Raw genomic sequence first — 14,650 nt, forward strand, 5'->3', positions numbered from 1 at the left:
TTAATGCAAACAAGTTGTTTGTTACTGAAACAGACGCATATTGGAAGGGAATACATGAAAACTTCTTGGCTTTAGAGAAACTACTATAGTAGTAGTAGTAGTAGTAGTAGTAGTAGTAGTAGTAGTAGTAGTAGTAGTAGTAGTAGTAGTAGTAGTAGTAGTAGTAGTAGTAGTAGTAGTAGTAGTAGTAGTAGTAGTAGTAGTAGTAGTAGTAGTAGTAGTAGTAGTAGTAGTAGTAGTAGTAGTAGTAGTAGTAGTAGTAGTAGTAGTAGTAGTAGTAGTAGTAGTAGTAGTAGTAGTAGTAGTAGTAGTAGTAGTAGTAGTAGTAGTAGTACAAAAAGACACTGCACAACAGCCTCAAAATTCTCAATCTGCACACTCTCAGCTACATAGACCTTCAAAACGCAGTCATATTAACCACCTGTCACTGTCACATTGTCCATAAATTCTTGCAGATGGAACATCCACTGCATGACTCCACCATAATGATCAGTGGTTTTGTAAATAATTGTATGTAAAATTGTAATCATACTGGATAAAGTACCTCTTCCTTGTACCTAGAATCAAAAAGGTACTTGATACCAAATGTAATATTGTGAATAATAATACTAATAACTAGAGACCTGAAAAAATAGCATTTGCGATAAATGCAATTTTTTGAATCTTGAACTGAATCAATCAATCAATCAATCAATCAATCAATCAATCAATCAATCAATCAATCAATCAATACTGATCTGCATTTAGGGCAGTCGCCCAGGTGGCAGATTCCCTATCTGTTGCTTTCCTAGCCTTTTCCGAAATGATTTCAAAGAAATTGGAAATTTATTGAACATCTCCCTTGGTAAGTTATTCCAATCCCTAACTCCCCTTCCTATAAATGAATAATTGCCCCAGTTTGTCCTCTTGAATTCCAACTTTATCTTCATATTGTGATCTTTCCTACTTTTATAAACGCCATTCAAACTTATTCGTCTACTAATGTCTTTCCACGCCATCTCTCCGCTGACAGCTCGGAACATACCACTTAGTCGAGCAGCTCTTCTTCTTTCTCTCAATTCTTCCCAACCCAAACACTGCAACATTTTTGTAACGCTACTCTTTTGTCGGAAATCACTCAGAACAAATCGAGCTGCTTTTCTTTGGATTTTTTCCAGTTCTTGAATCAGGTAATCCTGGTGAGGGTCCCATACACTGGAACCATACTCTAGTTGGGGTCTTACCAGATACTTATATGCCCTCTCCTTTACATCCTTACTACAACCCCTAAACACCCTCATAACCATGTGCGGAGATCGGTACCCTTTATTTACAATCCCATTTATGTGATTACCCCAATGAAGATCTTTCCTTATATTAACACCTAGATACTTACAATGATCCCCAAAAGAAACTTTCACCCAATCAATGCAGTAATTAAAACTGAGAGGACTTTTCCTATTTGTGAAACTCACAACCGGACTTTTAACCCCGTTTATCAACATACCATTGCCTGCTGTCCATCTCACAACATTTTCGAGGTCACGTTGCAGTTGCTCACAATCTTGTAACTTATTTATCACTCTATAGAGAATAACATCATCCGCAAAAAGCCTTACCTCCGATTCCACTCCTTTACTCATATCATTTATATATATAAGAAAACATAAAGGTCCAATAACACTGCCCTGAGGAACTCCCCTCTCAACTATTACAGGGTCAGACAAAACTTCACCTACTCTCTCTGAGATCTATTTTCTAGAAATATAGCAACCCATTCAGTCACTCTTTTGTCTAGTCCAATTGCACTCATTTTTGCCAGTAGTCTCCCATGATCCACCCTATCAAATGCTTTAGACAGGTCAATCGCGATACAGTCCATTTGACCTCCAGAATCCAAGATATCTGCTATATCTTGCTGGAATCCTACAAGTTGAGCTTCAGTGGAATAATCTTTCCTAAAACCGAATTGCCTTCTATCAAACCAGTTATTAATTTCACAAACATGTCTAATATAATCAGAAAGAATGCCTTCCCAAAGCTTACATACAATGCATGTCAAACTTACTGGCCTGTAATTTTCAGCTTTATGTCTATCACCCTACCCTTTCCTTTATACACAGGAGCTACGGTAATTCTAATGTGGAATAAAATCATATTATACATAAATAGAAGTGCGAAAAAACGAGAATTGTGACCCAAAGTGCAAAATTAATATGAATATGCGATTTTGGTATGAATTCTGTAAAAATTTGCTATTTTACTGGCGAAAACAACATGTTTCGGTGTCAGAAATACTAAAAATATGATGCATAAATTTTTCGACCGTTCCGATCGATGAAGGAAAGTAGCCGATCGACTGCTGCTTACTGACAATCGATATTTACAAAGGGAATAGCAAGGGGAATAAGATCTGTATTGATTATTATCGAAATGTAAATCGAGTGTCACAGAAATAACGAGATAGACGCAGCGTTGTTTTCCTGTTGTTCAAAATTTAACCCATTGAGCCCTGCATATTTGTTGGATTGAAACTGCATTGGCGCTGGGATTAGTTTGGAGGAAATATAGTGTCGCTTCATATCATGAGAAATTTCTTGCTTACAAGACCATTAAAGATTTAAATATACGGTACATGAAAACAAAAGCCTTTCATACCACAAACTACGGAATAAGGAATACAGTAAAACATTTTATTTTATTAGCATCACGGGACCGTACTCAGTCCGCCTGCTGAGCTATAACACAGCCTTCTCTTTGCACTTCCTCTCCGATTTCCACATCTATTTGTTCTTCAGGAGCGTTGCTCACACTAATATTACTACTGATTTCACTGAAATAATCACATTCATAATCATCATTACTTCCTAAAAGGGGTTGTATATCGGTAAATATCAGTTCTATACTGGCAGCCATCTTGTTTACAAGCGAATCTCAAAGCTAGAGGTAGCCCACTTCAAACTAATATTACCAATCACAAATGCGACTCACTCTGCCATCTCTTGAGGAAAAGTTGAATTACGTAGTAAAATGAGACAAAGGAACAGTTCCGTGGTCCGGCGTATGGTCCACCGAGGCGAAGCACGGAACGGTTCCGTGGCTCGGGCCCAATGAGTTAAACTAGTGAAGAGTAGAAAGTTGAGCGATCGTTTAGGTTATGGGGCACACGACAAAAAATGCGCACGAAAGGGCTCAGCAATATGCAAAGGATGGTTTATATGCCACAGATTCAGCAACAGTGTTTTGCAAGTATTGTAACTGCCGAGTTGGGTGGGAAAAAAAAAAAATGCACTGTGAAACATGTTAAATCTGAAAAACACGTGGGTAAGCGACGCGATAACGAAAGTTCAACCCCTGCTGCTAGTACGTCTCAAAAAAAGCAATCTTCTGTGCTTGCACAGTTAGATAGTTGTAAATGATTAAAAATTTCCAGAGATAACTTCTTGAAACGCACAGTTGAAGTATTTGCCAAAGCAAATATACCTCTGGAAAAGCTGGAAAGCAAAGAGCTAAGAGCCTAGATTACTGAGTTTTCAAATGAAGAGCTGCCATGTGTGAGAACTCTACGTGAAGTATATTTACCAGGTAAGTTTCGATTTCATTGATCGGGTACGGTTTAGGTATTACGTCATCGAAACCATGCGCAAAATTGAAGGATACCAAATTTGAGTGCGATTTCCATATCAAACGAACCCATTTCCGATTGATCCAGTAATTTTAAATTATTTTGTTATAATTTGAGGTCTTTCTTCCTTTCTAGAAGTTACATCTGACCAGTAGAAAAGAACAGCAGAGCCTCTAATGGGGAAGAACATCAACATACTCTGTGATGAAACTACAGATAGACTGGGCCATTGTGTTTTTATCATCATATTCCAAGTCCCAGCCAGATCGAAAAGAGAGCTGCACGTTGTTTCTGTGAATTATCTTGATGCAGAAAATGCTACAAACTGCTCTTGTGCTGTTTTAGAAGCTCTGCGCAGTTATAGTGAACCATATGATGTAGTTAAAGCGTTTGTTAGTGACAGTGCCCCGTACATGACCCGGTGTTATGAAACATTAAGTGTGGTCATAGGGGATCATTTAATGCATGTACAGTGCTGGGCACACAAGATCAGCTTGGTTGGCAATAGTTGGGTCGCAGTGATGACAGATTTAAACCATGTGGTTGTGATGGTAAATTCTCCATTTTTGAACATAGAAAGCGAAAATATAATTATTTACAATTCTTAACATCAAAGTATGGTGCTTCAAAGGAAGCAAAGCTTTTACCTGCACCTGTCATAACCCGATGGAATAGCTGGTTTCAGGCTGTCTTCTATATGAGTGCTTACTTTACTGATGTTACATTTTTCAAGATGTCTGACATGAAAGACATCAACTGTGGTATTAAGTACCTGACTGATCTGAGTGACCGAGAGAAGTGAAAAGGCTTCACTCCCACATGGTTTTTGTCACAGATCATGCAGCTGGATTGGTTGACCTCCTTACTGAACTTGAAGGGTCTCTGTATCCTACCTCTCATCTCCTTCACCCCAAACTGCATAACCTTGATGCCAGTTTCACCTTCATTTGTGAGGGGAATTTTTCTGCGGCAACTAATGATGCTTTGATTAAGCTCACTCCTCTACAGCAGGCTGCATGTAGAGACACATTTGTCAAAGCTGCTCATTCTTTACAGTGCAAACTAGCCACATTGAAAGCTAAAGACCCGAACCATAAGCATTTTGTGTCAATTTCTCAAGCTTTGTATCCAAAAAATATAATTTTGAATAACACTGATGAATTAGATGAGCTTGAGAAATTGTTTGGAGTAACAGATCTCTCACGAAACGATATCTGGTCTGATTACTGTTCTCTGAAACATGCAATTCAAACCCAGATGAAAGAAAGTGAAAAATGTGATGTCATGCTTGCATTAACTGCAGTTCAGACAGAGTTCAGCATATTTGCCAAATACTGTCTTGAGTTGTTGTGGACCCCAACGAACAATGTAGATAGCGACCGCGTGTTGTCTCATTACAACACAGTGGTTACAGACAGACTGTGCAATTTGAAAAAAAGCAATGCCGAAATACTGACAATGCTTTCATTTGAACAATGAATTTGTACTGTGTGTGAACCAAGGACAATAATTGCACTTCGTAAACTTGGAATCGTTAAAATTAACAATACCATGCGATTATTTTAACTTTGTAAATAGATGATAATTTTGGAAAAATAGATACTAATTTTGGAAAAAAATAGATGCTAATTTTGAAACAAACAGATGCTAATTTTTCAGGTCCCTACAAATAATCAATGGTTTTGAAGGCGGAGGAGGACCCCCCATGAGCCAACTGTGGATAAAGCAGACTAATTTTCTTCAAGCTCCTAAGGCTTAAAACCTCAGTTCCATCACCAGGAAGGGATAATCCAACCCACATCTTCATGAACAATCAAGCATCATGGAAACTCATTTAAAAAAAAGAAAACACTATCCCAGGTGGTAACTGTTCATGGGAATCCACCACTTCTAAGAGTGCAAGCAGGCTATTAGATTCTGGAGAGCCTGCACCTTGATGTTTAGAGAATTAAAACCTCTAATGAATTCAATGACTGGACACACAAAATTCATGACAAAACAGAAATACTGTACTACCGTGAGAAGCTGAATGTTAATTCATTACTCAAGGTTCGTAAGCGCAAAGAACTGGCAGAAATGATGGATGACCACAACATAATGGTCATGGGCCTTCAGGAAATGCAGTATCAAGACAAAGAGGTGATGGACAATGAGGGATTCATGATCTATAAAGGCTATAGGGGCGCTGGAGATAGGTAAGATGCTGATGTTTGGCAAGGCTTTTTCCGTAAACAAGATGATCACCAAATCAGTAATAAACTTTTCTAGACAATGAAGCCTTTATTCTAACCTGTAACTGAAGATTTATTTGATTCCAAATATTTTGTTGATCTCACTACTGGTCACAAAAATTGCTCTAAGTAAATCATTCTCCAGTAACATCTCATTATCGTTAGTGTTTCAACTAAACATGTGAAGGTTTTCAAAAGTTAAAACTCACCCCAAGCATCAGGCAGTAGCTGACGTCCTTCAGTAGTACGCATCTCCTGGAAGAAGGAACCACGGTGCACAGCACGGAAATGAGACATGTACCTCATTCGATTGATGTTCTCTACCACAATCGTTAGTCCTTAAATACATAAATACATTCTATAAAAATTACATACATTGTCCATGCAGTACACGAGAATTCAAATATATCCACCAAAATGAAGTGGTTTAGCTCAGAAAGCAAGAATAATCTTGTGTGAAAAAGAAGTATCCCATTCCATCCAGCCTTCCTTTCTAAGCTTAACAAGGACCCCAATATTCTGACTTTGTCAATATAAATAGTTTATAGGAAGATACAAATGACAAAGTCATACATAGAAAGACAGGAATCCGCATCAGAATAAATACAATGAAAGAACGATGTATATCAATCCAATGGGCAAAAAACTAAGCATAAAACATGTTCGGCAGTGATGAATAGTATCCAAACAATTCTTGCCATAGAGTGGTAATTATAATGCTACGGGTTTTACATCCAATATTATTCGTTATAAGATAAAAATGCATGAAATATAAACAACTGGAGATTATATTTTGTACAACTTTTACTGTGTAATGTTTTCTGATGTAGCTAATATTAACACAGAAATATGAAATTTCCTGTTCAGGTCATCATAATACTGCAATGTCATTGTACACTAATCAATTAATAATACGGCTTGGTGCACAATACAGCATTCCTTGAACTATCATCATCATCATCATCATCATCATCATCATCATCATCAATGCCCCACTCCAGTCGCCCAGGTGTGGTTAACAAGCCTCCTCCACTCCTTTCTGTCATTCCACTTTTCCTGGTCCATTACTTCCGCCACATCCAATCCAGCTTCTCTAATGTCCTTCCAAAACTGATCCATCCACCTTCTTTTTGGTCTTCCAACTGGTCTCTTTCCCATAACTTCTCTTTCCAATTCCCTTCTTGCTACCCGTTCCATTCCCATTCTTTTGACATGTCCGAACAAATCTCAGTCTTACTTTCTGTATCTTCTGTACTAAGGGTTCTATATTTAGCTCTTCTCTGATTTTAATATTTTGAATTCTATCTCTTCTTGTCTTTTTAACCGATGTTCTTAAAAAATTTATTTCTACTGCTTGAATGTTACTATCTTGTCTCTTATTAGTTACCAGCATTTCTAGTCCATATGCATGAAGGTTCTATACCAAATGAATGGAGAATTGTTGTAACAGCCCCTGTGTATAAAGGAAAGGGTGATAGACATAAAGCTGAAAATTACAGGCCAGTCCATTTGACATGCATTGCATGTACGCTTTAGGAAAGAATTCTTTCCGATTATATTAGACATGTTTGTGAAATTAATAACTGGTTTGATAGAAGGCAGTTTGGGTTTAGGAAAGGTTATTCCACTGAAGCTCAACTTGTAGGATTCCAGTAAGATATCCTGGACTGTATCGCAATTGATCTATCTAAGGCACTTGATAGGGTAGACCATGAGAGACTACTGGCGAAAATGAGTGCAATTAGACTTGACAAAAGAGTGACTGAATGGGTGGCTATGTTTCTAGAAAATAGAACTCAGAGAATTAGAGTAGGCAAAGCTTTATCTGTCCCTGCAATAATTAAGAGGGACATTCCTCAAGGCAGTATTATTGGACCTTTATGTTTTCTTATATATATCAATGATATGTGTAAAGAAGTGGAATCAGAGAGAAGGCTTTTTGCAGATTATGTTTTTCTGTACAGAGTAATAAATAAGTTACAAGATTGTGAGCAACTGCAAAATGACCTCGATAATGTTGTGAGATGAACAGTAGGCAATGGTATGATGACAAACGGGGTCAAAAGTCGGGTTGTGAGTTTCACAAATAGGAAAAGTCCTCTCAGTTTTAATTACTGTCTTGATGGGGTGAAAGTACCTTTTGGGGATCATTGTAAGTACCTAGGTGTTTATATAGGGAAAGACCTTCATTGGGTAATCACATAAATATGATTGTAAATAAAGGGTACAGATCGCTACACATGGTTTTGAGGGTATTTAAGGGTTCTAGTAAGGATGTAGGAGGGCATATAAGTCTCTGGTAAGACCCCAACTAGAGTATGGTTCCAGAGTATGGGACCCTCACCAGGATTACTTGATTCAAGAACTGGAAAAAATCCAAAGAAAAGCAGCTCGATTTGTTCTGGGTGATTTCTGACAATAGAGTAGCGTTACAAAAATGTTGCAAAGTTTGGACTGGGAAGACTTGGGAGAAAGGAGACAAGCCGCTCGACTAAGTGGTATGTTGCAAGTGACAACTCTCATGTTTGGTCCGTATTGAAACGGACTACAGTTAGGGAATCTGCCACCTGGGCGACTGCCCCATATGCAGGTCAGTAGTGATTGATTGATTGTTAAAATTGGTATGAAATACTGTTTATATACTGTTAATTTCGTTCTCTTGGGTACTTTGTCATCCCATAAAAGCTCTCTGACCTGATGATAAAATGTTGTACCTTTACTTAGTCTGTTATTACTTTCAGGGTTGATTGCATTACTTCCATTAATAATGCTACCCAGATATGTAAACTGTTCTACATTCTCTAACCGTTCTCCGTCTATGTTCACTTGGCTTCTCTTTTACTCTTTTCCACAGTGCATGACTATAGTTTTCTTTTTACTAATTACCATTCCAAACTCCTTCAGATTTTCATTCCAAATGTCCAGTCTCCTTTGTACTTCCTTTTCTCCCTTTCCCCAAATCACCACATCATCTGCAATTACCAAAGCATTCACTTCATCACTACCGATACTCTGTTTTACACGTTTTATGATTTCAGTCATCAATATAATAAACTAAAAGTACTGAATTTTGAGAAATTCTGCTAAGGTATTTTCCTGTGATGTTGTAAAAGACAACCATAAAAAGAACTCAACTAAAGACCGTTTCTAAAAATGTATATAGTTGCCACATGCAGTGATATGAGGAGGTAAGTACAGTAGAACCTCGAAAATTCAAAATCGGTTAATTCAAAATCCTGCCTAATTCGAAGAATCTCTCGTTCCCGGAAACACGAGGTACAATTTTGCATGCTATTTAAATTGGTTAATTCGAAATACGGATAATTTGTAATTCGAAGTACAACGACTGTCCCATTATCGAAATTCAGCCATTTATTCGAAACTGTCCTTACATTTTAAAACAAAAGTATGTTACAGAGTAATTTAAAATAAAAATTTATCCACGTCATGATAGAATGCGTCTTCCTGAAAGTGCAGGGGTAGCTTTCCACACTTTCACTCACTTCGGTGTGTCTATAGTGTTTTTCATATTTGCTAGGTTCAAGTGAAATCATACTTCTTTTGTATTCAGCGTTTTGAGGAATGCCACAATATCACGCAGCAGGCAGTGTGCGGAGAAGCAGAATCCACTAACACAGGCGAAGCCGACAGTCGGCGAAAAAGCGCGGCTCATATAATCAATTTGTACACACCAAACAATATTGTCAATGCCGATGAAACTGCATTCTTTTAATGCCGAACCAAAACGGTTTTAAAGGAAAGAAGTGCCAGCCGAGAAATTGTACAAGGGTGGGGGGTCAATGTACTGTGTTGCACAAATGGACTTATGGTTTTAAAGGAAAGAAGTGGAAGCCGAGAAATCGTACAATGGTGGGGGGTCAATGTACTGTGTTGCAATGCACACGGAAGTGAGAAACTTTATCCCCTCATCATAGAAAAATTCGATAAGCCACGATGTTTTAAGGGCATGGGGCATTTTCCGTGCAAGTACAAGGCACCTAAATAATGCAAACAGTACAGTAATCCAAAAAATAAAGCATTTGCACAGGGGAGCCAGCATAATTTGTCCTTGTCTTTGAATCGTGTGTTTTTTCTTTCCTTGCATGAGGTTGTTTGTCAGTGATTTATCCAAGCGCATTATTTGAACATTGTAAATGCACCTTGTTGGATACAATTTGGAAATAGTTTTTTCCATGTCATTTGAATGGTTTAAACTGTGAATCAAGGTGACTGCATGCGTTAATGGGTCTTAGAATACTTCGTCGTGCGGCAAGGGTTGGCATTTCTGAATTAAACTTAGGCAAGCATTACACGTCTTTATCCAGAATCTGTCTACTCACATGCGAGTGATAGACGTGTTTATCTGGAATTTCGAGTTACAAGCATTTGCGACCGTATGTTTCCTCTTAGGGTTCAAATATTAGCCGATAGATGCCAGGAGCGTATAGACAGGGCCTTTATTTCGGCAATAAACAGTATTTGGAATTTTTTATAAAAAAGGTGTTTGTTCCAAAGCGCAGTTTCCATGCTGGTGTACTTCATATACCGTATTTACTCGTGTATTAGACCCCCCTGCCCCCGGATTTTCAAGGCGAAGAAAATGAAAAACGAAATCTCTCATATAGGACCCTCAACGTAATTCGTCGGAGGAGAACGAAGCGGGTACAAGTCTTACTGCAGCTCTGATGACATCGCACAAATATGCGAATAGTTTCGTCCATACGACCTACGCAATGAAAACGCGTCAAACCCATGTGGTACCTACATCTGTGTTTCATAGTTAAGAAATGTCCATCTCCGTAGCGTAGGTCCACTGCAGCTCTGATGACGTCGCACAAATACTGTAGGTGAATAGGCCTAACTTCGTGTCCGACCCGCGCATTGCAAGCATGCATCAGTCATGTTATATGTCTGGGTTTTGTAGTTAATAATAATAATCCGCCAGCGTAATGGTTAGCACAATTAGTTGCTGTTCTCGGGAGTCTGACTTTGATTCTCGGTACCGTACTGCCAGATATTTACGAATGGCAGGAAGGTTGATATGCAGTAAAAGCGGTACATGTAACTCCCCTCCACTGGGGGTGTGTCTAAAAAGAGCTGTACCACCTCATGATGAGGAAACCGAGTTTACTTTAGTTGAGAAATATTTACGGTTGTTGCTATTTATATACCAGGCGAGACCATTAACACAGTGGTCGTTTAATATCTCATAACTCGGGTCAATATAGGTATACCTATATTTGGAGAGAAGTAAGTTTAAAATGTGATATAAGCTATCCAATTAAAACGATTGTTTTACTCGCCAACGTACCTAAGAAATAATAATAATAATAATAATAATTTTATGTCCCCACATAGGCCTGCTTTAAACGATTTTCGGAGACGCCAAACAAAACATACTAGGGTACCGGTATGCGTTAATGAAAAAAAGAGACAACAAACGTACAAAATTAAACATTATGATACTAAAACACATTGCCGACGAAACTGCATTCTTTTAATGCCGAGCCCAAACGGACTTATGGTTTTAAAGGAGAGAAGTGCCAGCCGGGAAATCATACAAGGGTGGGGGGCTCAATGTACTGTGTTGCAATGCACACGGAAGTGAGAAACTTTATCCCCTCGTCATAGGAAAGTTTACTGTGCGGTAGGTCTACTCCTGAACTGACAGAGACAAATGACTGGCCATTAAGTTCTTTTGTATCAATATTTAATTACATGATAACACAATACCCTTATCGTGTAGATATCGATAAATCCGGTATATTTTCCTGTTATTTATTTTTATTGTTTCCGTCAAGGAACTTTTGGCACTATACCTAACCTAAAAAATGTGGTCTGTCTTATCCCATGGATAGCTGTTTACGTAAATCCTGATGTGATAAATGTAGGGAACAAGCATGAAATATACTTAAAAATAAGGGTCTGTGTTTAAACAGCCGCGTTACCAAAAGAATATTTTCAGTTACTATGTATTACATTCAGAAGTACAACTCGTAACATACGCTAGTTATCAGCTGATGGTTTGGCATGCCTTCTACAGCATGGCTTTATTCGGAAGGAGTGGCTTCTGCTACACATACACCAACTGGGAATATCAGAGGACCATCTCCAGAAACCATTGGGAATAGATTCACACTGTTTAGATTTTATAGTCGGGAACAAAATTATTTTTAAAAGGTTCAAAAAGACGGGACCTCGTATGATCTCGATTGCAGTGCATGGCTGAAAAAGAATGAAGCATGGCTGACGTGACTGACGAGATGGCAGTGAAGATGACGTCACTTGAAATGCCGACACACAGGTATCAGGGCAGGGAAGTTGACGGCGCAAGGCGATAATATTCAAATGAAAGCAGTGATCAGGTTTACTGTGCGGTAGGACTACTGCTGAACTGACAGAGACAAATGACTGGCCATTAAGTTCTTTTGTATCAATATTTAATTACATGATAACACGATACCCTTATCCCTTTTTTCTACGGGGTCGAGTATGAAGTGAGACAAATCTTCGTAGCGAGTTTTTAAGGCCGTATGCCCTTCCTGATGTCAGCCTCACAAGAGAAATTAATGAGATGTAACAAATGACGTGATATGAGTAACTAAAACGGACTTTTATATGTACTGTAGGCCTAAAAGTCGTGTTCACCCTTTATTATCTTTTTATGTTTAGAAATATTGCCTTCTGAAGAAAATAGCCAATTTAACTTAAATACATTCTAAGTTCGTTAAATAATAGTATAGAATGTTTACACGTACAATGTATAGCTCTTTATAGCCTAGAAGTCATGTGTTCACTGCACAAAATTTTGAGGTTATCGCATATTGGACCTCCCTTTACTATTTTTGACTGTAAAAGTGGGGAAAAAAGGGGTCTAATACGCGAGTAAATATGGTAAGTTTGTTGACCTTGTGAGAGAAAGTTTGTGCTTTGCCTTTTCTAGATGTTATGTCGCGGAAATATATGCAAAACGGCAGTGATATAGTCACAATTATTAAAGTGATGATGAATACCCGAAATGAGTGATAATGAGTGGGAAAGCGAGAAAAGTGAAATCGTTGCAAGTGAGTGCGAAAACAACCTAAGTGACAGAGCAGACACAGACGATGAAAAAAGGGTTCTGTGGCCTGTGTTGTCTGTAAGGTCCAAAAAGTAAGATATGAGACTATTTATTATCGTACAATTTGCACAGCAAAGCCATTCTTACACACTGATACATGCTTTGAAATGTATCACACAAGTGAAAGTTTCTAAATTGTCAGGGAAGACTCAACACCATCCGTCTTACTAATAAAAAGTCCTTATACAGTTGTTTAACACTTGTATAGTTATACAGTGAATAAACCCTGTATAAGCGCTGTATATTTTTCTTACTAATAAACGTGGTATACGCTTTGTATTACAATACAGCACGTATACACTCGTTCCAAGTCGTAGGAATCTCTTCCTGCAGTTCACCGATGTATTTCGCACGTTCACCACCTTTATGATCGCTTCTGCTGGTTATCTAAAACAAAACTTTCCAGAAAGTCGCGCAGTAGCATGGTATATCGAAAAGGCATTGGCAACACAAAGTGAGACAGCTGGAAATTGGCTTATATTGATACCAACATTTCTTCAGCTTGCTTGTGTAATGAACGTCACGAAAGAAATGGAAAAGCTTAAGAATAGATCAAAAGCTCCTAACTGGGATATTACGATAAATGCAAGCAATTGTAATTGAATCGGTGAGTTGAAAAGGGTACACATTCCAAAATCTTTACTTTTCAGGAGAAAGGAAAAACCGTTTTGTAGCTTAAAGAAAGGTTTGATCAAAAAAGTTTCTATTAGGCATTTATACATCATATATCTGTGTATTCAACTACAAAGTATAGAAATCATATTAGGTACGTTTTCAAGTTATGCCATTTTTTATGTCAAGGAATGTGTCTTTCTTTATACTCAAATTTGAGAAAGAATGTATAATAAACTCGCAATTTCAAAAGTCAATTAAGCAGTAACACATTATTACACAAAAATACGCCCACCCATCATTTCTTTTATAGTTATTCATTGTTATTCCGTCTCTTTAAAGTGTTTTACTTTACGAAGATGTTTGGCCTCCATAACCTCTGAATGGTGTATGTCATCTATGTTTAAAATATTGTGGAGATCATCAACGGTATCGTCCATTCTTTCAATGTGTGTTCAATGTTAAATGGATAAGTCGAATATTTCACCACGATTATATTACTGCAGACAGTAAATACCACGAAAATAAACTGCTCACTCGTATCTTTTTCCGCTACTCGCTGCTATACAACGCTTATACAAGGGTCCTAGTCTGTATAAGCAATTCAATAACTATAACAGATGTATACACAGGAGGCTTATACACAGTTTATTAATAACGAATTTCACATAAACAATGTATAAACCTTGTATAAGAGTTATACACCGTTTATTAGTAAGACGGCATGTGTATAAAATTGTATCATAAATACTAGTTAGACTGTTAATGTACATGTTTATTAATGAATTTACCAGTTCAATATTTATAGCAGTAGTCATGGTGAATTATGAAGTAGGGTAGAAAGTGAATTATAGCTCAGTTGTTTAGTGATCTTAATCCAAACTACTTTGTGTTGTACCTTGTGCAATTTTTGCACCAAAACCAACAGTTAAGGATTTATTTTTTCAAGATTATATGGATACCTAGAAGCTGACTTCCGGAAATCAGGAATGAATGACTTAATAAACCTTGGAGTACTAACATATTTGCATTTTCATGTGTTAAGAATAAAACATATTTTTCAAAAAATAATTATGCACACAA

General features: G+C 37.7%; 1 protein-coding gene across 2 annotated transcripts in view; it reads right to left on the reverse strand.

Annotated features, from left to right (window-relative positions):
• Polr1B (RNA polymerase I subunit Rpl135) overlaps positions 1-14,650 on the reverse strand; it is a 197,328-nt gene that overhangs the window by 94,468 nt on the left and 88,210 nt on the right. For both annotated transcript variants that reach the window (XM_068225688.1, XM_068225689.1), the window contains one exon: positions 6,045-6,173. In XM_068225688.1, the coding sequence (XP_068081789.1) occupies positions 6,045-6,173 (129 nt within the window). The remainder of the gene's footprint in view (positions 1-6,044; positions 6,174-14,650) is intronic.

This window comes from Anabrus simplex, chromosome 1 (genome assembly GCF_040414725.1).
Source record: "Anabrus simplex isolate iqAnaSimp1 chromosome 1, ASM4041472v1, whole genome shotgun sequence".
Lineage (NCBI taxonomy): Eukaryota > Metazoa > Arthropoda > Insecta > Orthoptera > Tettigoniidae > Anabrus > Anabrus simplex.